This window comes from Pristis pectinata, chromosome 10 (genome assembly GCF_009764475.1).
Source record: "Pristis pectinata isolate sPriPec2 chromosome 10, sPriPec2.1.pri, whole genome shotgun sequence".
In the NCBI taxonomy this organism is placed as follows: domain Eukaryota; kingdom Metazoa; phylum Chordata; class Chondrichthyes; order Rhinopristiformes; family Pristidae; genus Pristis; species Pristis pectinata.
This window is the reverse complement of record NC_067414.1, coordinates 41,281,208-41,306,203: the sequence shown is the minus strand read 5'-3', so window position 1 is coordinate 41,306,203 and position 24,996 is coordinate 41,281,208. Positions and strand designations below refer to the sequence as shown.

Here is a 24,996-nt window from a genome sequence, read left to right as displayed (position 1 = left end):
ATATGTAGAAAGAGGTAAACATTAACCTATACGACCAACTTCTATTACAGCCTAATTACTACAAAATCAGTGCTTCTAGCATGGATTATTCACAAAAATAAAAGATCAATGATTCTACCTGGAATATTGAGACTAGCTTTTGCAGAGGATTTTAGGTTAATTTTCCAGTGTTTTTGCTGCCTATCTCATTAATTTCATCAATTTATTCTAAGCCTTGTGTGCATAACACTTCATCAAAAAGAATACATAGAAAAACAAACTGACGTATCAAAGCAGCTCATATGCTAGCTTCATGAGGCAAAATTTGACATTCTCCGCTATAATAAATTAAAGGAATATACTGCAGGTTGGAATTTGAGTTGTGAACAGAATAAAATGAAAACACTCAGCAATTCTGGTAGCAACAGTTCTGAAGAAAGATCAGCAGCTTTAAGGATTAATTCTGTTTCTCCCTCCATAGATACTACTTGACTTGCTGAGTATTTCAAGTATTTTGTGCTTTATTCCAGTACAATAAATGCAAGGATATTATAGCTGGAGTGGAGGGGGAGTGAAATTATCAGTCATACTGAACTAATTTTTCTGAAGTACATTAGATAAACATTTGTACAGAAAATCAGTTTTACTCCAAAAAAAAGAGTAAGTTCACTGAGGCCATTTACAAAGTACATTAACTTACAAGCAGCTCATGGGACTAATGCAGATTCCATAACCAAAGGTTGGAAATGTAGTACAAAGCACTGCACTGCTGATTGGAATCCATAATTATTCCATCATCTAGACCTGGATACACAAAGAATGATCTCAAATGGAAAATGATCCAATTTGAAATCAAGTTAATGTATTTTTGTAATTTTTGAAGTAGGTCAGAATATTTGCCTTCTTAAATAGGGCTTGGATAACCACCCTAGAGTATTAATTTTATAAATAATTTATCATTTTACTTGCTCATGACATATTGACAATTTTACCACACACACAAAATTGGCACCTTTTTGAGGAGTTTCCAACACTGCTGCATGCTTGGTTTTAACATGCTCATTTAGGTCTTCTCCTGAACTTCCGACCAGGCCACAAAAAGGACATTCAGGGAAACCAAAGTTTACAGATTCATCAGATTTGCCACAAAGTTCATTGTCTTCATGGTTCTTATCAGATAGTTTTTGCTCAGGTTGAAACCAAATTGTCCCTGAAAACTTGCCGTTGAAATTTTCTGATGGTATTAATCTTCTAGATTCTCTCTTTCTACTGCTTTGTTTAAACAGTCTCTCACGGTTAGAAGGTGATGCAGAGCAAGGCATATGAAGTTCTTCTGGTTTTGACTCTGCCTTCCCATTCACTTTAAACTCCTTTTGTTCTGGAGACTCATGACATTTATTGATTCGAAGTGAAGAATCAGGATCCTTTTCTTCAATAGAAGAGATTGTCTTTCCATCGTGTAAAGGTTTCACCTCACCATGAGAAGTCTCTATGTGGAATATTAATTCATCATAGCTGATTCCAGATAAGTTGCAGATTGGACAGCTATTCTCATTTTCTTCATGGACAAAGAGAATGTGCGTCCTCATGTCTGGTTCTGATAGGCCACTTTGCCCACAGATATCACAAGTGAACATGTTGGATTTTTGTTCTGTCCTTTTCACAACTAAATGAAGGAAAAAAAATCATAACATTGACATATCTGTAAACTGTAAAAACTATCTGCTTCTCAATACGAACATACCCTGCAATAATTATGGCCCAAAAAAATAAGATTTGCAAAATTAAAATAATTAGCTAGGCCCTACAACATTATCAACATTTGTAGTATCCATATCCTTTGGTTTGCATGTATAACACCAGACTCCTGAAACAGACACTCTTTTCTGAGCTCTGTCAAGAGAAGAGATTACCAGGTGAACAGAGGAGAAGATTCGAGATTGTACTTAAAGATGAATTGCTTCATCCCCACTGGCTTTGAGAAGCTTTGGCCCTTCTCCACTCAAAGTGGAAAAGTACCATTTAGGATGGCATTCAGCACCTCAATGCAATGCATTGGGAGCATCAATAGCCTCTAAACAAGCAGTGGAAGGAACGGACCACTTTGGAAACTACCCACCCACCTGCCCTTTCAGCTAACACCTGCTCCATATATAGAAGAGTCTTTGGTTGCCATATTGGCTTCATAAGCCATCTCAAAGCTCACAAACCAGAGTAGAAGAATGTCATCCTCAATCCAAAAGGATCGCCCAAGAAAATGATGATGACAATCCCCTGATCAACCATGTGTTACAGAAAATATGTTGTGGAGACTACAAATGTTGCAGTACAAGGGGATCTATGATCCAAGTGCATAAAACAAGTGGTTGGCATGCAGATACAGCAAGTAATAAGGAAGATTAATAGGACATTGGCCTTTATAGCATGGGGTATGGAGTATAAAAATAGAAAGTTTTGATGCATCATTCTAGGGTCCTAAACTGGAGCAGGGCTAATTTTGGGGGAATTAGGCAGGATCTAGTCTATTGGGTGAGCCTGTTTGAAAGGAAAGGAATGAAAAGCAAATGGGAGGCTTTTAAGAGTGTGATATCAAGAGTCTAGGAGCAGCACGTTCCTGTTAGGGTGAAGAGTAAACCTGGCAAGTTTAGGGAACCTTGACTGACAAGGGATAGTGAGGCTCTGGTCAAGAAAAAGGAAGCGTACATTGGGTTTAGGAGGTTGGAAACGAGTAAATCCCTTGATGACTATAAAAAGAGTAAGAACACTCTTAAGAGGGAAATCAGGAGAGCAAAGAGTGGGAATCAGCTGGATCTGGCAGGTAAGGTTAAAGAAAATCCCAAGAGGTCTTACAGCATTATAAAGAGTAAAGGGATGGCTAGGGAGAGAATAGGTCCAGTTAGAGATCAGCAGGGCCACCTTTTGGACGAAAGTCATATTACCAGGGGGAGGTATTTGCAGCATTACAGTGCATTAAGATGGATGAATCCCCAGGGCTAGAGAAGAAATTGCAGAGGCCCTTGCGGAGATACTTGCTTCATCATTAGCCATTGGTGAAGTTCCCAAAGAGTGGACAGTGGCTAATGTTGTTTAAGAGGGGTAACAAGCACAAGCTGGTCAGCCTGACATCAGTAGTGGGGAAGTTACTGGAGGTAATTCTGAGGGACAGGATCTACCAGCATTTGGATAGACAGAGTCTGATCAGGGGGAGTTAGCATGGCTTTCTGTTTGGAAAGTCCTGCTTGATGAACCCTTTAGAGTTTTTTGAAGAGGTAACCATAAAGGTAGATGAGGGTAGGGCAGTAGATGTTTTCTATTGGGACTTTAGCAAAGGCTTTTGACAAAGTCCCACATGGTGGGCTGGTCTGGAAGGTTAGGTCTCATGGAATCCAGGGAGAGCTAGTTAGGTGGATTTAAAATTGGCTCAAATGTAGGAAGCAGAGGGTGGAGGTTGAAAGTTGTTTCTCAGAATGAAGGTCAATGACTAGTGGTGTGCTGCAGGGGTCAGTACTGGGACCCTTGTTATTCGTTACTTATATACATGATTTGGATGCAAATGCACAAGGCTTGATCAGTAAATTTGCGGATGACACAAAATTTGGAGGTGTTGTTAATAGCAAAGAAGCTTATCGCAGATTACAGGGGGGGTCTTAATCAGTTAGGGAAGTGGGCCAAGGAGTGGCAAATGGATTTCAATACAGATAAGTGTGAGGTGATGCATTTTAGAAAGTCAAACCAGCATAGGACTTATACTATAAATGGTAGGACACTAGGGAGTGTTATGGAATAGAGGGACCTAGGCACACAAGCGCATAGTTCGTTGAAAGCGGCGTCACAGGTAGACAGGGTGGTGAAAAAAGCGTTTAGCACACTGGCTTTCATCAGTCAGGGTACTGAGTATAGGAGCTGGAACATTATGTTGCAGTTGTACAAGTCGTTAGTGAGGTTGCACTTGGAGTACTGTGTACAGTTTGGTCACCCTGTTATAGGAAAGATGTGGTTAAGCTGCAAAGAGTGCAGAAATGATATATGAGGATGTTGCGAGGACTAGAGGGCCTGAGTTATAGGGAGAGGTTGGCCAAGGTAGGTCTTTATTCTATGGAATGTTGGAGAATGAAGGACAACCTTACAGAAACATTTAAGATCACGAGGGGCATAGATAAGGTGGGTGGTAACAGTCTTTTCCCCAGAGTAGGGGAGTCTGAAATAGGGGGCATAGATTTATGGTGAGAGGGGAAAGATTTAAAAGGGACCTAAGGGGCAACTTTTTCCACACAGAGGGTGCTGAGTACATGGAACGATCTACCAGAGGAAGTGGTTGAGGCAGGTACAATAGTATCATTTAAGAAGCACTTGGATTGGTACATGAAGGGATGGGGCTTAGAGGAATATGGGCAAAACACAGGAAATTGGGACTAGATGGGTAGGCACCATGGTCGGCATGGACACATTGGGCCAAAAGGCCTGTATCCGTGCTGTATTGCTCTATGACTCTATAGGGTGATAGTGAGACAGCACCTTCAATACTGCATACAGTTTTGAGCTCCATATTTAAGGAAGGATACACTTGTTTTGGAGACAGTGCGGAGAAGAATCACTTAGCTGATTCCTGTGATGAAGGGGTTCATGTATAAAGAAAGATTAACTACGTTGGGCCTATAAGCATTAAAGCCAAGAAGAATAAGAGGCAATTTTATTAAAACATACAAAATTCTGTAAGGACTAGACAAGGGGAATGCTTAGAGAAATTTCCTTTTGGTGCAGGCATCCAGAATTAGGGGCCAAAGTTTCAGAATAAGGGGTGACCCATTTAGAACAGAGACGAGGAGGAATTGCTTCTATCCGAGGGTTGTTACACTTTGGAATTCCCCAAGCCTGTGTGGCAGAGTCATTGAATATACTTAAGGCAGAGATTAATAGACATTTGAACTGCAAGGAAGTCCAGGAGTATGGGGGGTACGGGAGAAAGCAGTATTGAGGCCAAGAGTAAATCAGTCATGATCTTACTGAATGGCTGAGTTTTGTTTGATGAGCTGATTGGCCTACCCCGCTCCTGTTTCTTATGAACTATGTACAGTAAGCGACATTGATAGGTGTCTCACAGGCTAACTCAATTTGGTCCTATTGGGATAGCTTACCTTTTGGTGTAGTCACTGGATAGTCTTCAGAAGCAGGAACAATGTATTTTTCTCCAAGATTGCTGGAAGCCAATGATCAGACACAAAGACCCAATCCTGTGGATATAACAAAATGCACATCAAGGAACTAACTTGAACCATTCAGGTAACACCTCAGAGCCAGTATATTGCCCATTTGACTGGCAGAAAAGCCCACATAACATCAAAGTCCTTAAATAACTTAAGAATTTGGCATGGCATTAACTGCTGAGGTAACAACATCGAATTATAATAATTATCTGAATCTTTTCCCAGTGCATTGGTATTTCTTATTCTTCATCCCATCTTATAAAAGTAAACAATAAAAGGAAATGTAATTACTATCCCAATTCCTTATCAAAACTACGAGCAGCAACATCAATCTTACTTTGCAATGAAAACCTAACTATTTTGTACTCCAGATTTGTAAATATGAAGTGGGCACTTAACTTTTAAGGAAACCCAGGAACCCAAAAGCTCAAAATCCATCTTAAAAAGATTCTATCACAATTTTCTCTAGTCACCTTTGACATTAGGGCTCGGGTTAGAACTGGTAATCTCAGTGATGACACACAGTCAGCAGCTATCGAATATAGTGCATATCACTTAATAATACTTACCCTCAAACATTCAGAGAATTTCCTTCAGCAGCCTGCTCTCTTTGATTAGAATTTATAAGAATAAAGTTAGTCCTATTGGCAAAGAAGAAATCGATAACAAAATATAGATGAAGATAATTATGATTTTCACTCAAATGCACATGGTTCAAGTGCACACAAAGTCAAAAGATCATGGGCTGAATCACGTCCATCCAGCACCCGCACTCATAGGCTGTTGACTCTGCCCACCTGCACTTTCCTGGGCCAGGAACAGAAGGCTGATCCAGCAGAGCATTTGCACCCAGACAGCATCCAGTGAGGTAGTACAAGGCCTCAGCTGTGAGATTCAGTAGGTGTATTGCTCAGGTACTTTCCCCAGAAGGCCCACAAAGAGGCAAAGCTGGGGGTGGAGCTTTGCCTCTTATCAAAATCAGAGGCTATTTTCTTTCCCCCAAAGATTCATTAAAGATCTCTGGTCTTCAGAGACATTTCGAACACTATTAACATTTCTATAAATAATTTAAAGAATTACAACAAAGAGAAATCAAAAACACTCAGTAAAAACATTCAACCGTAGAAAATTCAATCTAAACAAAAATAAAACATCTTCTTCATTTTCTAGACCTAAAATCCCCATTAAAATCAACGGGGTCTCCAAACTTACGTCAGATCTGACTGGTGTAACGCTAGGAAATTCTAGCAAGATAGAGCTCTGCCCATGGAGTCTATACAGAATCCAGCAACAGGCCAGAATGACAATCGTGGCACCATCTATATGGAACTCAGTATGTTCTGGACTTCGTGGGTCTGCTGAGGTTCAGGATTTACTTTTGTGGGAACACACAACTACCAAAGGCTCCCTTCAGAATCACTACCATGATTCAGCCCAATCTTTGGATAAGAGAACAAATTAAACAATACCAAAAGCATACGTACATGGGCCAACAACATCCTGCATCTAGATATTTTCCTTTATTTAGGCTTTTTTTATATCATTGTTGAAAATATTTCCAATTACATATTGTTAGGGGGTTGTGAAAGCACTACTGTCTGGAACCAATTAATAATATGATGAAACATCAGCCTTCAATCTACTTCTGTTGTATTCTTTATTGATCTTATACAGCCTCTGTCCAACTAAATTATAAAGCTGCACACACTTTTGACACAGGAACCTTGGGAATCAAATCACAGACCCCTAATCAGAGAGAATGTGAAATGTCAATGAGACATTATGGGATGCATGGCCAAAATATGTACAGTAAGGGACATAAATACCAGAAATAGAAAAGAGGCCAGCAGCAAGAATGGAAATTATTACCTTAAAGGATACATCAAGACTCAGAGCCAGAAATAAAAAATAGAAACTTCTGGAAACCCTCAGCAAGCCTGGAAGCATCAATAAAGAGTGAAAAATTTAACATTTCAGCTTGAACACCCTTCATGAGACTGGAAGAGGAAGAAAACAAGTTAGTTTTAAGTTGCAAGGGGGAGGGGGGGAAACAAAGGAAATATCTTTGACAGATTAAGTAGAGGCTGCCATGATGATATGCTGTTTAAGAAATCCTTCCTTATCATGGTCTTAAATGGATGACCCCTTATTTTGAAGCTACAGCCCCTAGTAGTTTGAGAAGGACAGTTAAAGAGGGGAAAAAGAAACAGACAAATGGACATGCAAAAGCTGTGAGGTGCAGGTCGGAACTGCTGCAGAGAACTGAAACCAGAAAGAGAAGGTTGAAATTGCCCAGTAGATTAGGCAGTGTCTATGCAGTGAATAAAAGCTGCATTAATGTTGCAGCAGAATAACCTACAGTAGAACAGACTAATTCTGATACATACACAGAAAGCAAGTTAACTGAAATTGTTGAATGTGATAAAATCCTGAAGGCTGCTATGTTCCCAGACAGAAGATGAGGTTATGTTCCTCAGGTTTATGTTGGGCCTCACTGCAACAGTGCAGGAAGCCACAGACAGATAAGCCAGAGAGAAAGTGGGATGGAGAATTCAAATAACAGGCAAATGGAAGCTTAAGGTCACTACTGCGGACTGAACTAGAGTGCTCCACAAAGTGGTCATCCAATTTCCATTTTGTTTCTCAATGTACTGAATGCAATCGATTAGGTTTGTGCAAGTTCAAATGGGAGAAATAACATGAGAAGTTCTTTATCTTAAAGATGAGCATGAGTCAATGAAATGCCCCAGAGAGCCACCTGTACACCAGCCACATCCTAACAGAGTATTCAGCCCTTCCCCTGGGCTGCAAATCATTGCCAGTGTGTCAAAGCGATATAATATACCTAGTATTTGATCTCCTTTGCAATTGCTCATATTGATACTGAAAAAAGGCATAACTATTTCTCCAGTATCATTTGGTCTCATTCACAACAATACCATGATTTTGATTCTTAAAATACAATTCTTCTTAGTTTTGTAATGATTAGACAGACTTTCTAAAGCACAATGCACGTCACCTAGGATGCAGATAACATTGGCAGATTTGTATTAATTTCTCATCCCAAGTTTCCCAGTGAAGGTGAAAACGGAAATAAGAAAGTGGTATTGGTATTGGTTTATTATTGTCACTTGTACCGAGGTACAGTGAAAAACTGTACCTGCTGTAAGTGTTGGAAATACTCAGCAAGTCAGGGAGGCACAATGGTGCAACAGTTACTACTGCTGCCTCACAGCTTCAGAGATCTGGTTTTGATCTTGACCTCAGGTGCTGATGGCACATTCCGGGGGTACCTTACAGTTTCCTCCAACATCTCAAGGATGCGCTAGTAGGTTAATTGACTATGGTAAATTATCCCTGAGCAAAGGTTAATGGCAAAAAGAGGTTAAGGGGGAGTTGATCAGCGTATGTGAGACCTCCATTGGGAGAGAAACAGAGTAAATGTTTGAGGTCAATGACCATTAATCAGAATTAGAAGAGAGAGATTTCAGCTGAAACTGATGCAGCTCATCACAGGAGTGCTCAATATACAGAATCCCAACCACCCCACCTCTGCTGCCACCCTTCGAATCCACCCATCCCACCTGAAAACATGTACTTAACATCAATTTTTAATATGATATTTCCAAAGATTAATTCTATCATCTCACCATCCTTTTGCATGGGATTATGTAGAGCAAAGCATTTATACACCTGTAGTCTGATCCTGCACAGACGAGCAACAGAAATACAGAAAGTCTGCCAAGTTATCATTTCAAGGACAGGATTAAAAAGTTGGGAACAATAAGATTGTAGACTAGATTCTCAAAATCTGACAATCATTTTTTAAAAATTATGTACACCAAGAAAGAATGTGGGTATACAAATATTATAGTACAGAAAACATATTCCAGAAATATGATCTAGATTTGAATTTTCAACATAAAATAACTCAGAACCAGGAACAATTATAACTTTCTGCTAGGAAATTAGTGTGAAATTGAAATACTTAAAATACGTCCAGTCAAGCATTTTGAATTTGTAAACTATGATGAAGCATGGGAGCAAATTAAGAGCATCACACAACAAGTATGCCAGTCACACAATAAATATACTGAAGTATATTGGCTTTGTAGGTTTAGCTTCCAGGCTCCAAATTAATCAGATCAAACTGCTCAAAAATATAACAATTTGGTGTTGACTTCCTTGGAATTCCTTTCATTATCTAATATGAGCTTTGTTAGTTTTTACACTGCATGGCATGGATACATTAAACATTACATTCATCAAGTACCATCGTCAACTTCACCATTGATAACACTATTATTAGAGTGTGCATGCTTCCATTGCTCTTACTTGCAATATGTGTCCACCCTCATTAAATTTTGCCCCTCTCCCAATCTTTGTGCCGTGGCAGGATAGCTTGCATGCTCAAGTGATCCCCAGAGTTTGCATTGGCAACACCTTTTACTCCTGCCAAGTTCAACCATGCTAGATTGATCAGAGGAGGAGGGACAGACAAAATAGCCATCCTGGTCCTCCATGTTAAGAGCTGGGCACAGGGTTCAAAACTCTGCCTGACCAATTACTGCACATGTCCTATCCCCTATTTGATTCTCCAAAATGCATCACCTTGCACCTGTCAGAACTGTTCCCTCTGCTAAAACTCCATCCAATTTTCCATTTAATCTATATCCTGGCATAGACTTTGAGAACCTTGCTTGCTATCCACACAACCACCAACTTTCATTGTCAACATTTTCTGTTTGCAGTTTTGCTATAGGTTATCCTTCTGTATCATTAACTCAGTTCTTCTCTGTCCACCAACACTGTCTGACCTATTCTACATTTCCTACTGCTCTGACCTGCATTTCACAGGTTTTACAGGACCTTTCGCTTTCTCTCATTCTCCCTTTTCCCACTTCCCCCACTCACCTGCCACTTCCTCCCCCTTTCTGACTGCCGCCATTAACCTATCAGATGGCTTCATTAACAGCATATCTCCACTAGAGAGCTTTGCTCCCTGTTCTTTATACCCCTACCATGGGAAAAAGATTCTGACTATCTACCCTATCTATGCTTCTTATAATTTTATATAGCCCTATCAGGTCTTCCCGCAGCCTCCTTCACTCCAGAAAGAACAAGCCCACCCTGCCCAATCTCTCCCTTTTTCCTTTCCACCCCTCCCCCATCGTCTCTGCCACTTGAAACTAACTTTGTTTCTCTCCTTCCTAGTTCTGACGACGGATCTTCCATTCCCAGCAGTTTTGCTTTCATTTTCATTTACAGAAATTGATTTTACAGAAAGTCCGATTACTCTTTCGTTACACCCCTCCTTGTTGCTCCGTCCGAGTTTATAATTTCAAGAGGAAAAGAGCGTGCACTAGAAGGTCGATCTCGAAGAAAGTGGAGTTAGGTGGAAGGGGGAGGTAGGGTGAAATCAGAAGAGAGTGAGCTCACCACCAGTAACCGCCGTCTCAGTACCACAACAGAAGCTTCGTGAGCTCAAAGTTTTACATCTGTCACTATGCTCCACCATTCACCTAAAGAATCCCTGTCAGGGCCAGAACTACCACAGCAAGCCTTGAACAACAGTCCACTCAATCCCTCCAATTCCCATAATGTACATTACTTCCGATGTTACGTTTAATCTCGTCCGCTCACCTCAAACTACACCCAGCGCTCATGCGTACAATCGCCGTCCCGTTTGGTGATAGAGCTTATTCACATCTGTGTTACACCGAAAATGACCCCCAAAAACCACAACGACTTCCGATATGTTCTTTTAAATCGGAATTATTTTATTACAACAGTCGGGACAACGTAGCGTATGATAATTCTTATTGCGTTAACTGTACCTACTCTGTTTCCCATGTACAGAAGTAGGGGAAAATATTTTTTTTAAAATATTAAGCAAGTTGACGGAATTTTTGCGTGAGGCGGCGCGCAGGCGTAGAGGGGAGGGCGGCGAGGCGCCTGATGGGAGAGTGAGGGTAACCGCCGGCCCGCCGCTGCCGCCTGCGCCATTTTGTCCGCCCGCAGTAACTGACAGCCGAGCGCTGCAGACTCCAGGTGGGGCCTGCTCTCCGCTGCCGTGCCGCGCCGCGCATAGCACGGCCTGCTCTCTACTGACTCGTGTCTCCGCCCTTCACCGAAAGCGAAAGCGAGTTGTCGTGCGGAGGGAGCCGTCGGGCGGCCGTGCGCGCTGGGCCCCTCGGGGAATGGATCCGGGCCGCCTGTCCGGGCTTGGGCCTCGTCCTGCGCGGACTCTGGGGTGGGAGGGGAAGGAGGGAGGAGACAGGGGATTCTCCCCTGATATCCTTCCCGTTCTGTGTGTGTGTGTGTGTTTTGGGTGGTGGGTCTGGGGGGAGTCACCGGGTGGTGCTGGAACTGCGCAAATTTGGGCTTGGTACGTGTGTGTGTTTTTAGTGCGGTGATCTGCCGCTTTCCTGCTCTGGTTTGGAGTCTGTGCTTGGGGAGGGAGGGTCGGTATACGTGCGGTGGGTGAATGGGTGTTCGAGGTGGAGGGCTGGTGTTGGAGTTATGGGTGTGGTCACTCCTGCGGCCTCCTGTCGGCGCTGAGAATCCACCGTCCTGGCCTTTGAATGGTTAGGGTTGCGGGGTATTTCACCCCTTTTCTGCGTCTTTCCTCTTACCTTTGTTTTGAGGTCCGGTGACCCACTTTTGTTTTTGACTAGTCGTCCACGTTACTACTCAGTTGTCACCTTTCCCGCGGGATGTACATGGACAGTAAATTGATAAAAGTTCAAGACTGCGCAGATCTAAATTACAGAAACGTGCGCGCATAATCTGGATGAGATTCAGTCACTGCTGTTGATAGAATTAAGCCCCGAAAATGTTATGATTAGGAACGTATTAAAACCTGTTAATAAATGAAAAGAGAATATGCTAGTAATGCAAAGAACTGGAAATCTGTCTAGACATTGCTAAGGATGCTAGGATAGTATTTTTTTGAGGGAACTAAACATACTAATTTTAAAAAGTTAATTTTATTGAAGATAGTTTTTGAAGAGAACATGAGGACAGAATAGCTGAGGCCAGAACATAGACCATTGATAATGAATAGTGGGCTAAATATTTTATCTTCTGATGAGTTGGGGGTTTAAGAATACTGCCTGTTTTAACAAAGACAACATTAAGATAACCTAAGGCAAGAGAAGGCCTTTCAGCCTATTGTGCCTGTTTTGCCACTCAGTAAGATTCTGGCTGATCTTTTATCTTGGCATTTTACTGCACTTACCCCATATCCATTGATGCTCATAATATCTAAAATTCTGTTGATCTCTTGTTTTGTCAGTGAGCCTCCACAACTCCTTGGATAGAAAATTCCAAGAATTTGCTACTCTCTGGGTTAAGAAACTTGCTCTCAGACCTATATAGCAGATGTCTTGAGACTAATCCATGGTTCTAGACACCCTATTGAGAATAAATATCAACTTGGCATCTATCCTGTCAGGTTTTTTAAGAATTTGTAATTTTATGAGATCTTCTCTCATTTTTCAATGTTTATGTAACCTAACAACAAATCTGTCATGCTAAGAATTAGTCTGGTACCTCTATTGCGAGCACATTGTTCCTTCGATGGGGCCATTTTCCAGATGTGATCTCACTAGAGCTCTATATAATTGGAACAAGATATCATCGTGCAGTAAAAGCCAATACACTGTTTAACTTCCTGATTGCTTGTCATTCCTGTATGTTAACTTCTAAAGATTTATGTACAAGGACACTCGGGTCCCTCTGAAAATCAACATTTTTCAGTATTTCTCTATTGAACCTTCTTTTCTACCAAAGAGAATGAACTTCCTTTTGTTGCACGCTAATTCTTCTGCCATGCACATACTTACTCACTTAACCTGTTTCTATGCATAAAGCACCTCTCTGCATCTTGCATCAAACTCTGCCATTTATCTTTGCGTCATCAGTAAATACATTACCCTTGATGTCCTCATCAAAATCATTGAAATAGGTTGTTAACAGCTGGGGCCTCAGCACCAATTTCCTGTGGCATCCCAATGGTTGCAAGTTCCCATTTATTTCTACCATTTCCTATCTGTTAACTTATTCTAAATCCCTCAATATTGCATTCTGTCCACCTTAACCCCATTCCTTAACGTTACAGCTACTTGCCTCCTTTTCCATTTTGTGTATTTTTTCATAAGAGGAATATTTTGGAATGTTTAATTCCCAAACTTGGTCACTTTGCAACCACAAAGATTACATGCTTTTATGCCATTTATATATTTTATTATGAATGCTGTATGTATTTGGATAAAGAGCCTTTAACTTTTCCTTTTTTACTATTCGGACTGTAATAGGAGGTATACTTTTACGTATGCATCCATTGCTCTTCCTGACAGTGCCAGGTTATAGAGCTTGCAATGGTGTATAGCTTAAGTGAGTGGACAAGAAGTTGGGAGATGGAATATAAAATGGGGATGTAATGTTATCTACTTTGGAAGGATGAAAAGAGCAAATTATTATTGAACTGAAGTGATATTTTGTTGCAGTACCAAGGGATCTGAATGTCCTGGTGTATGAAACAAAGGGGTAGTATGCAGCTATAGCACGTAATTAGGAGGCTTAATGGACTGTTGGCCTTTGACATGGGATATGGAGTATACAAGTAGGAAAGTTTTTTTTGGTGTATCATTGCAGGATCCTGTAGTTGTAGTAGTATTTAGTTGTATATAGTTTTGTTCTCTGTATTTAAAGATATACTTGCTTTGGGAAGCAGTGCACAGAAAGTTCATAAGATTGATTCCTGTGATGAAGATGGGTTGGGCCTGTTCTCATTGGCATTTATAAAAATGACATGATAATGAAACAAGATTCTGAGAGCGATCAACAGAATGGATGATTGGAGGCCATTCTGCCAGAGAGAGTATCTAGGGTTCACAATTTCAGGATAAGTCATTGCCCATTTAAAATGAAGGTGAGGGGGAATTTCTTTAAGACCTATGGAGGTGGAATCATTGCATATATCAAAGGTGGAGATGGATTGATATTTGAAGTACAAGAGTCAAGGGGTGCATGGAGAGCAGAAAGTGGTGTTGGGAGTAGGATTAGATATCTATGATATTGAATGATGTAGCAGGCTCAAGAAGTTGATAGCCTTATTTTCAAAGGTTCTAAAGTTTCTAAATTTCCCTTCAGTACTTAAAGTTGAATTTGCAGCTCCAGTTATTTGATTTGGTAGATCGTGATCCCAGTTTGATTCAAGTGAAGCTGATACCAACAGTACAGCTCACTCTCTTCCCCACTGCTAGTCCCAGTCCCCCTTGAATTAAAACCCATTTCTCCCATATTAGTCTTTGAATCTGATGTGGTTTACCATGTGCTTAATTGCACATGGCCCAAAAAATAATCTGGAGGTTATTGCCTTTGTCCTTTTTAATGTGGAACTGAGCTGCTCTTATTTCTTGAGCATTAATGCCACCTTTATCTTGCCCAGGACATTAATTCCCACATGGACCACAACAAGTAGCTCTTCCCCTTGTTCTCTATTCCTCTACACTACAGAGACGTGTTCTTGCACTAGGCAGGTAACACAATTTTCAGGATTATTGCTCGCAGCTGCAGGGAACTGTATCTATCTGCATAATCATTCTGTCACCTATAACCACAACATTCTTTCTTTGTCCCTATCCAAATTTGAATGGCCCCATGTAGCATAATGCTGTGGTCAGTTTACTTATCCACCTCTGTAAGCTCTGCTTTCATTGGCACAGGCGGTAGTCAACCCCTTCTGTTCCTCTTGACTAGTCAGTTCTATAGTACATAATCTAGGGAATGTCATTACACCATGATCGAGTATCCAGGTAACACATCCTTCCCTGATGCATCAATGCCTGAATCTCAGACTCCCCTGAGTCAAAGGTCCTCAAGATGCAGACACTTGCTGCAGATGTAGATTTCAATAATCTCCATCAACATCGACGTTCCCAGTTGTAACACATCATGTGTCCTACTGGGACTGTTAGGGTATTTATTTAATTCTGTAACTATTGGCTATGCGTCAAAGTTCGCATCCTTGACACATTCAGAAGGTACTTTTTTTTGGGATGAAGTAGATAACTGGCAGAGTCAAGGCAGAGCTGACAAATGGAAATATGTGCAGAGTCCTAGTGATTAGTCAATATTGTTATTGATTAAAAATTATGGATAGGGGATACTAGCTGTACCAAAATGCTGCCCTCCTTCCTCGCTGTATTTTGAGGATGCGTTCATGATGTGAACATCTTAAAGGACTCTTGTGCTCTGAGTACAGTGAATTGGTGTGACCAGTGAGATACAGGTAAAATGCAATATCAATGGGAGAAGAGATTCAGAATTGGGGATACCTTCCTCTAGTCCATTTTTTATTCCTAAGCAAAGTTCTTGACCGTAGTCTATTTTGTGGCATTTTATCAAATGGCTAAGTCCTTGTACCATTTAGCAAGGGGGCCCTTATTAATATTCTGTCATCAGCAAAAGAAAAACTTCAGTTGAATAAACATTAGCCTTTTATAAAGCTTCCCTGGTTTCCATTAATAAAGACATTATTAATTTTATCCAGATTTTTATTTCTAAAAGCTTTCTCATGTAGAGATTAAACTGCCTTTAGGAGTAGGGTTTAACATTACTGTCCTGTTTTAAGGATATGGGTATAAAGTTTGTAATTTTCCTCTGGCACTATCCTCATAACTAAGGAACATTAAAGATTTTGGCCCATATCTCCAATTTACACTTTCGCTTTCCTCAACAATGTAGGATGCATTCCATCTAGACCTGGTGACTTATCTACTTTGTACTGCAAGCTTTTCTGAAGCTTCCCTTTTTAAACCTTGCATCATCTGAGCTATCTCTTTCACTCATCCACAGTGAAGATGATGCCAAGTACTTGAATGGTACCTTGGACTTGCCATCTGTCTCTGAGTAGGCCTGTTTTGATCCCTAATCAGCCCTACCTCTGCTTTTTCTAGCAGTTTGCTGTCTCTGTCCTGAAAATTGTGGGCAGTAATGCCCATTTTTGAGTTTCATTCTTTGTTCATATCAAAAAATTAGGTGTATTCTCAGTGATTGTTCTATCTTTTACAGCCTTAAACAGTTATTTCTGTAAACAAAAGTTGCTTCAATGTACACTAGGTTTCTTCATTTCAAATATTTTTCAATTATTCCACAATTTTTTAAAAATAGTTTAAAAAGGGAGAGTTCATGAAATAACAATTTGGTTTTTCCAAAAGTATTTGAAATAAATTGGATTTTTCCAAAATCCTCAAGATTAAGATTTTGTTTGTTGAACTGAAAAGTCTAGCTGAAGTCAAGGCGTTAGAGCAATTAGAGTCCAGAATGAAGTACTACTTCATTAAAGTATTAAACAAATTCACTGTATAAATTTAAGTACATTTTCTGTGAAATGCAATTGTTATTGATTTTGCTTAAATCATTATACAGATTAGAAAGTTCAGATACTGGGAAAATGTCAGGCAAAAAACTAATCCTATTATGTGTGGGTTTCATTTGTTAACATAAAGGAAATGATTACAAAGGTCTGAAATCTTTTTTAAAAAAATCCAAAACTTGCAAGAATAAATGCTTCAGGTAATGAATACGTGGATTTGATATTTGTACCTCAATAGAATTTGTTGAACTAAACTTTATATAAAGTAGGTTTGTCCTTCTGTTTGAGGGGAAAGCAGTTGGTTCTGGTTTTCTTCCTTTTCCACACTGTGGTGTTAACTGTTGTTTGATAATTTGGGGGATGTTTCATTACAGACATGGCAAGCCCAGTGAAAGACAATTACAGAATGCGAAGCTACAAGAACAAAGCATTAAACACTCAAGAAATGCGAAGGCGACGAGAGGAAGAGGGAATTCAATTACGAAAACAGAAAAGGGAAGAGCAGGTGCGTAAGGAAGAAAGCTTTGAAAATACTTATGTAGAGGCTTATTCACATTTTACATCTAATAGTTTGCTTTTCTGGTTAATACTCTAGTTGTTCAAACGCAGAAATGTGGCTGTTCCTGGAGATGATGATGTCATGTTTGAAAGCCCCATTCAGGATCCTGATATAAGTTCAACTGTGGTATCTATGCCAGGGGTAAGTGAAAGGAATTAGAATATTTTTGTTCTTGATATAATTTTGAACTAAAAATAGTAAAACACTTATGCATTCCTAGGAAGGTGTAATCACAGTAGAAATGGTACAGATGATCTTTTCAGAAGATCCAGATCAGCAGCTTGCAGCCACGCAGAAGTTTCGGAAATTACTTTCAAAAGGTAAGAATCTGTGTTTTGTGGAGAAATCATATTACTCTGAGCTGGATTTTGTAGTGAGGTGCATGTAATTGATACCAGCCCTTGAGAAAAGTGTCTGCTTGCCTGGTTCAGATTTATCAGGATCAATTTTCTACATAAAGTTGGTCCTGTCCTCAAGGGAGAGGCTTTGTGCAGCTGCAGAGCCTTTTGGACATAAATCCCATTAGTGGCTGGGGCATTACATGCCCAAGTCTTAAACATGTCCTCTGGTACAGTTAACTAACAAAATACAATGTTTTAGAATGAGTCAATGTAAGAGTCAATACAATGTTTCAGAACGCATGTTGTGTCGGCGATAATATATTGATATGGATAGAAAATTGGATGGCTGACAGGAAATGTCTCTTTGGAAGATGTAATGAGTGTTGTATCACATGGATCAATGCTGGCTCTTCAGTTTGTTAAAATTTATGTAAATGACTTAGATGAAGGTATGGTTTCTAAACATGATGATACAAAGATGGGAAAGTAAGTAGTGCAGAGGACATGAGGCTACAAGGGGATATAGATGGGTTAAGGGAGTGGATGAAGAATTGATGATTGGAGTATGATATGGGAAAATGTGGAATTGTCCATTTTGGTAGAAAAAATGCTATCTAAATGGTGACAGAATATAGAGCTCTGAGATGCAGAGGGATCTTTGTTTGATTAACAAAAGGTGAGGATGGAAGGATAGCTAGTCCTTAAAGCTAACAATGTTATCATTTATTAGGAGAATTAAATACAGAAGAAAGGAGATCATTCTTGAGTAAGGTAGAATGTTGGTGAGACCACATTTCGAGTACTGTAAATTGTGCTCATCTTAACATGTTGTAAGCTGTTCAGAGAAAATTTATTAGAGTACTATGTGGAATGGGAGATGGTTGTCTCATGAGAAGGTTGGACAGCTATGCTTTATATATGCTGAAGTTTTTTTTGAAGAGTGAGAGGTGACTTGATTCAAATGTACAAGATCAAATTTTGAAGGGTGGTAATGGCAAATTGTCAGTGCTCACTATTATTGCACTACATAATGAACAGCAGTCTGGGCATGTTTGAATATGCAATGGCAGCTGTAGGATTTCTCGTATGTGACAGCAACTGCAGATGTACATGCACAATTCAGAAATGTTTTTACACTGACAGCTGGTCAGCAGGTTGCATTCTGACCTTGAATTCCTCAGTGGGGTTCAGGAACAGAGTGAATTTGAATTAATTGTCTTACACTTGCATTATCCACTTAGCAGAGAATTCTGCATATGGGGTGCAAGTGGTGTTCCTTTGAATGGAAGGGAATGACTTGACTATTTGGTTATTTTTTAAAATATAGCAAATCTTCCAAGTTTCAATTTCTAATATAGTTTTTTAAAGTGTTCAAAACTTTTTCTAATATTTAAAGTATTTTAAGCTTTGAATATTTATTACATAATTTCGGTTGTTGGGGCGGGGGGTACATAATTTATCTACCTAACATACTTGAGTGATACTTATCTACCTATGAGAATCCTCCAAGTGGTTTCTGCATTTGCACTGGGAGGATCACCAGAGTTGATTCATTGTTTTGAGGTCTGTGGTGAGCACTATTCACTTGCTGATTCTCCAGTTAATGTACACAATTATATTCTAGCCACTAGATGATGCTGTACAGCAGATTTTACCACCCTTACAGAATCCCACACAGTGCAAGTCTATCCTGAAGTTAGGTCTTTGAAAGAGCAAGACAATTTATTCTTCTCGTTCCTTTCCCTCGCAACTCTATGTTCATTTTTTTTCTTCAAATACAGATCCATTTTCTTTTTAAAGTTCATTTACAGTTTGATTCCATCACCTTTCCAGGAAGTGAGTTCCAGGTCATTAACTTCTGTATGCATTAATTTCTTTTCATTTCCCTCTCTTGGTGATTAGTTTAAATCTGCAATCTCAGGTAATAGAGCAAGTAGGAAAAATTTATTAACCTCAGTTTTGAATATCAAAAGTGGCTGTCAGCTATTTGGTCTAAGAGCAATTTCAGCTTCAATTTCTCCACATAGATGAAATTATACGTCTCTGATTATCACAGTTAAATCTCCTCAGTAACTTCTCCATAGCCTGGCTAACCATTCTTAATGTGAAACCTGGCAGTGCATGTAAAACTCCAGCTGAGGACTTATCAGTAAATTTTAAATGTTTCTAATGTTTTGGTTTTGTGATCAATGCCTCTAATTTATAAAATATCCCATACATATCCTTAATTGCCTTCTCAACTTTCCCTGCCGTCTTAAAGGATGAGGAGATGTTTGTCCTCTGCTCCCTTTCCTCTGGTGTTCTGGTAAGAAAAAGTAGCCACTTAGATTGTGTTCTGACTCTCCAATAAAAAAACAATGCTGGAGATACTTGAAGCAGTCATGGATGGTGAAAGAGTTAATGCTTCAAGCTGTCTACCTGAAAGGTTAATTCTGTATTTCCTTGCAGATGCTGTTTGGCTAGTGCATTTTGGCCTCTACTGTTTTTATTTTTAGAGTTCCAGCTTCTGTAGTACTTTGCTTTTAGATGCTCTCCATTTTGTTTTTCCTGATTCGCATCAAATTTCATTTGCCACTTGTGTCCACATTTCATGCAGGCTAGGGAAATCAAATTTGTAAAAGGAGTTTGGAGTATGAGTTTAATATATGCTTTTGGGACAGCTTCTTGAAACAATACATAGAACCAACCCAGGGAACAGACTGATTTGATTTTGTGCAATGATAGGATTGGTTAGTAGCCTTATTATAACAGATCTCTAACAAACGTGGTCATAATAAAAGTTCCCACTTTGGAGGGACATTATTCATTCAAATGAGAGTTTTAAATTTGTAGCAGTGGGGGCAAATTGTTTAACATAGATTGTGGAATTGAAAGGTTTCTTGTTAGATAAACAATTGAAGATGTATTTCACAATTCTTGTAGATTTTTAATGAAATATTCCTCCAAGAAAAGTGACTTTTCTGAGTAGAAGAACACTTATTAAATGGTGACTAAATGTGGTATGAAGGCATTATGTGTGGATTCATGAAACTTAACTATGCAAATATGTGCAACAAACAATTGAAACAAATTTATGTTTTGCCTTCATTGCTGAGAAGGTGCAAAAATAACAATGCACTACAAAGTTTTGGTGAGGTCTTCAGCCATGTTCAATTTTAGTCTCTTCATCTTTGCAATGATGTACAGTATCTATGGAGAGAGAGAGAAACATGGTTACTCTCATGTTGATGCCCTTCAGAATGTTTCACCCTCTAACAAAGGTGCCTAACATGCAAGTTAGGCAGTATTTGTCCAGTTTACTTGCCTTGGTTCACTAGATTGATTCCTGGGTTGCAGGGATAGTTCTCAGAGGAGAGATTAAGCAGGATTAGCAATTATCTCTTGTTAAATAGAAGGTGATGAGATGCTTTTTCACTCGGAGTTGTCTTTCTTTGGGTTTTGCATGTTTAGTTAGATGTATTCAAGGCTGAGATGAATTTTTGGAGACTATTTGATATGGTAATGGGGTGGGTGGGCAGAAGCAGGTGAAATGATTTAATTGAATAACAAAGCAGACTAATGGACCTTTATGGCCTACAGTTATTATTTTGTGTTCTTTGTCTTTCTGAAGTCAGCAACCATTCTGTAAAACGTTACTTCATTTTCAAAATTTTACACTGACTCGGACTTGGATATCCATTGCTTTTCTTGTTTTATAGAATGTACAATAGTCCACTTGACTAAATCTGGGAGATCTCACTACATATCTCTAGTCAGAGCAAAGATCTGATTACCACTATCTGGAACTTCTCCATATCCTGGGCAGCTTGAAATCTTAGTTTCCCTTGGCATCCCAGGATGCACCTGGGACCAGTTGATTACTAGTTTTCCTAACCTATTTATCCACTTCTTTTCCATCTATTTTTTTTCTTGGCTCTTACTTGTCCCAGTCCTAACTCATTGTCCCGCTAACTTCATCCTCATTAAGTATCTCAAACATATTGTTTCCCTCCATTCTTTTAATTATTCTTTTCATGTTTATGAAAGCCTCCATTTTCTTTCCAGAAATAGCTGCTTTTTCTTATGCTGTCCTTTCCTACTTGTATCCTTTTTCAGTTTATCCTTGCATTTTCCAGCTGGCCTTCAGTACCTGACATTTGTCATAAACCTTCTTCTGTACCATAATGGAGGAAACAGCATTCTGTATAGTAATTGGACAGTTCTCCCATACACTAGGTGGATTATGCAAATTTAAGATGTAACCCTAAATGTAGCAATAAAATCTTAGCTCGTTTTTGACATTGAATTGTTTCATTAGTGCGCTTTAATCATTTTTTTAAGATCTATTGTCAGTGACAAGGCCAGCACTTATTGTCGATCCCTAATTGTATGGCTTGCAAGGGTTTTTGAGTTTTCTTGACCATTGCTCGAAATGGCCACTTACTTTTGATTCACAGAAGCCTTAGTTCCATTGTACAATATATGGATTTTAATGCGTATACAATATGGTATGAGGATTCCTATGTTGTAATTGTATATATTATTCTGTCATTCTTTCAAGATAAATTCATTGCTTAAGGCATTGAATAGGTTTATTCTTCAAATATGTAGAAATGTTTTATTTATTTGACATTTGTGATCTATCAGTTGCAAAACAGAATAATTGAAATTGTGGAAAGATGCAGTAGCAAGATTTTAATTTTCGATATTTTGTAATTTTTCTCTAGAGCCTAATCCTCCCATAGATGAGGTTATAAATACACCTGGCATTGTGCCAAGACTTGTGGAATTTTTGAAACGGAATGAGAATTTTACCCTCCAAGTGAGTATATTTTGAAATGCAAAATTTGTTTCCTTTACCAGTTATTGTCTTGATGCTGTCCCATGTGGCACATGAATGGAACTATTGAGTCTGCTGCATGAGAGTGCATTTATTATTACAAGTAATATCATAAATTTTGTACATCCTGTTTTGCAGACAGGTCAACTATATCTTAATACCTCCTGCCAGTTTAGTGAGCTAAATGTGCATGGTTATTATTCAAATGGACTTGTCCTGGATGGTTTTAAGTTTTTGGTAACCATTGTTGAAGCTATATGCATACAGGGCAGTGAAGAATGTTTGATTTGTTTTGTTGACAATGGAAAGATTTTCAGATGTTGGGAGGTCAGGTCCTTACTGCAGAAGACTAGTCTCTGACCTGCTTTTGCAGCCACTGTATTTTGGCTGGTCCAATTGAGTTTCCATTTAGTAGGGACTCCAAGATGTTGATTTGTGGCAGAAGTGACGATACAGCGGTGTTGAGTGTCAAGAGTGTCTATATACCTGCCAGTTATCAGTCCTTGCCCAAATGTTGTCTAGATCTTGTGGTATGCAAGCATGGATGTAGACATAGAAACATAGAGAATTGGGTACACAAGGACAGCCTCTATCCTGCTGTTTTCAGACTCTTGAACAGATCTCTTGTATGTTGAAGATGAATCCCAGATTTCCCAATCTACTTTGTCGTGGCCTTTACACTTTATTTGTTTACCTGCGCTGCATTTTCTCTGTAGCTGTTACACTATATATTGTGCATCTTTTTTACTATCTCAATGTAATTGTATATGGCATGATCTGCCTAGGTGGCATGCAAACAAGTTCTTCACTATATCTCGTTACTTGTGACAATAATAACTAATAAACTAAACTAGGAGCAAGTCATTCAGCCTGTTGAGCTTACTCTGCCATTCACTGGTCCTCTATCTCAAAATCATATTCCTGCTCTCTTCCTGTATTCCTTGAAGTTTTCAATGTGTAGAAATCCATCTACTTAAGTGTATTCACTGATTTGGGCTGCAGTGTTTTCTGTGCTAGAGAATTCCACTCATTCATCATCCCCTGTGACGAAATTCCTACTTGTCTCATTTCTAACTCTTTACCCCATATCCTAATTATAGACCACACATTCACATCCATCAGTGAACACCTTATGACAAGGAAGCTCATTAAAGTAGTGCACAATGGCAGTCAAGGACACCATCCTCAGGAATTCTTACTGTAGTGTCCTTGGGTTGTGATGAATGACCTCAAACTGCAGCTAACTTCCTTTTGCTGTGTGGAGTGCTTGTCCCTTGATTTCCATTGATTCCATGTCAAGGGCAGTCACTCGTTTCATCTCTGGAATGCAGTTCTTGTGTGTGTTTGGCCCAAGGTTTTAAGGTCCAGAGCCAAGTAGTCCTGGAGAAACACAGACTGGACATTGGTCAGTAAATGCCACTTAATAGCATCATGAGATATTCCTTCATGTTGATAGTAAGTGGGTTTTGGATTTGTGGGGCTTGGATTTATGGACAGGGCACTTCTAAGCAATTTTTTTGTATTGTGTAAATATGAATGGAATACTTGGCTAAAGGCATGGATATGGAGTACAGGTTTTCACTACTGCAGATGAGATGTTGTCTGAACTCATGTAACATTCAGAGCAAACCATATAATTTCAAATTTATCAAATATGATCTGCTTTGTTTAAAAAAACATGGATTTTTCTCAGCCAGTGACTGTCACAGCTTTTCTATTTTATAATGGTAATGAAACTTACAAATATAGGAAAACCAAATGAAAGCTTTTAAGTTACTTCACCTTAGTTATTTATGAAACCCATCCCAAGTATTTGAATGGAGAAAACAAGTGTACATTATTTTTTTAAAGTAAACTTAAAGGTCAACTTTAGCTATTTGAATGGGGGGAAAAAATCAGCTATAGATAAACGGACAATCTGCTGGAGGAACTCGGTGGGCTGAGGAGGATCTGTGGGGGTGGAGTGAGGAATGGAATTGACGATGTTTTGGGTTGAAACCCTGCATCATTAATAGTTCCTCTTTCTTCCCCCCTTCTACGCACACGCGCGCACACACACACCTTCTTAAACTGCTGAGTTCCTCCAGATTTGTTTTTACTTCAGATTCCAGCATCTGCAGTCTCTTGTCTTCAGCTATGGATAGTTTCATTGTAAATTACACCAACAAGTGAAAGGGTTAGCAGTACAATGTTAGTTCTGTGGCTTTATTGATTAATATCATCAGGTGGTTTCTCATCATTGCTCAAACTTCTAAGCATAAAACTTTTAAGAATAAAGTGGTCTGGATTTTACTAAGTTTCATTAGTGATTCCATGCAGAATTTCAAGCATCATACAGAAATGGGCTTGCCAGTAAATTTTAGGATTCCTGTGGGAAGGTTAAAGTCCTGAACCTACTGGCTGAGCTCTAACATGAAATTTAAAGGCAAATCAGAAGTTTGCTGAAATTTCCCAATAATTACACTGGAGAATCTGTTCTTGGATTCTTTGCCAGTTTGGACCTGGTGAAAGATCCATGAGCTCAGTTTTGCATAAAGGAAAGTTGAGATGCATTTCTAAGTCTTTGTGTTTTAATGTCCTTTGAATTTGAAGAGAAATTCAATATTAATAAATTTTGAATGCTTCTGATTATCAGATGTGCAGAAACATTTTAAAACCTTGTCAGCTTTGATGCCCATTAAAGCTGGGCATGGGGTTTTGATAGCTGTAAA

General features: G+C 39.3%; 2 protein-coding genes across 7 annotated transcripts in view; one reads left to right on the top strand and one right to left on the bottom strand.

Annotated features, from left to right (window-relative positions):
- The window catches only part of zufsp (zinc finger containing ubiquitin peptidase 1), a 38,343-nt gene extending 26,416 nt beyond the window's left edge, over nucleotides 1-11,927 (bottom strand). Inside the window, exons 1-4 of one of the 6 annotated variants that reach the window (XM_052024254.1) lie at nucleotides 10,623-10,774; nucleotides 5,753-5,791; nucleotides 5,115-5,210; nucleotides 992-1,645 (exon numbers count right to left, since the gene is read on the bottom strand). In XM_052024254.1, coding sequence (XP_051880214.1) covers nucleotides 992-1,616 — 625 coding nt within the window. In that variant the 5' untranslated portion in view covers nucleotides 1,617-1,645; nucleotides 5,115-5,210; nucleotides 5,753-5,791; nucleotides 10,623-10,774. Of the gene's footprint in view, nucleotides 1-991; nucleotides 1,646-5,114; nucleotides 5,211-5,752; nucleotides 5,792-7,052; nucleotides 7,099-10,622; nucleotides 10,783-10,826; nucleotides 10,925-11,818 lie in introns of those variants that run through there. The other 5 variants (XM_052024255.1, XM_052024257.1, XM_052024253.1 and 2 more) reach the window with 5 other exon arrangements.
- The window catches only part of kpna5 (karyopherin alpha 5 (importin alpha 6)), a 31,982-nt gene continuing 18,086 nt past the window's right edge, over nucleotides 11,101-24,996 (top strand). The window contains exons 1-5 of the mRNA XM_052024260.1: nucleotides 11,101-11,234; nucleotides 16,941-17,071; nucleotides 17,162-17,266; nucleotides 17,346-17,445; nucleotides 22,173-22,267. Coding sequence (XP_051880220.1) covers nucleotides 16,943-17,071; nucleotides 17,162-17,266; nucleotides 17,346-17,445; nucleotides 22,173-22,267 — 429 coding nt within the window. The 5' untranslated portion in view covers nucleotides 11,101-11,234; nucleotides 16,941-16,942. The remainder of the gene's footprint in view (nucleotides 11,235-16,940; nucleotides 17,072-17,161; nucleotides 17,267-17,345; nucleotides 17,446-22,172; nucleotides 22,268-24,996) is intronic.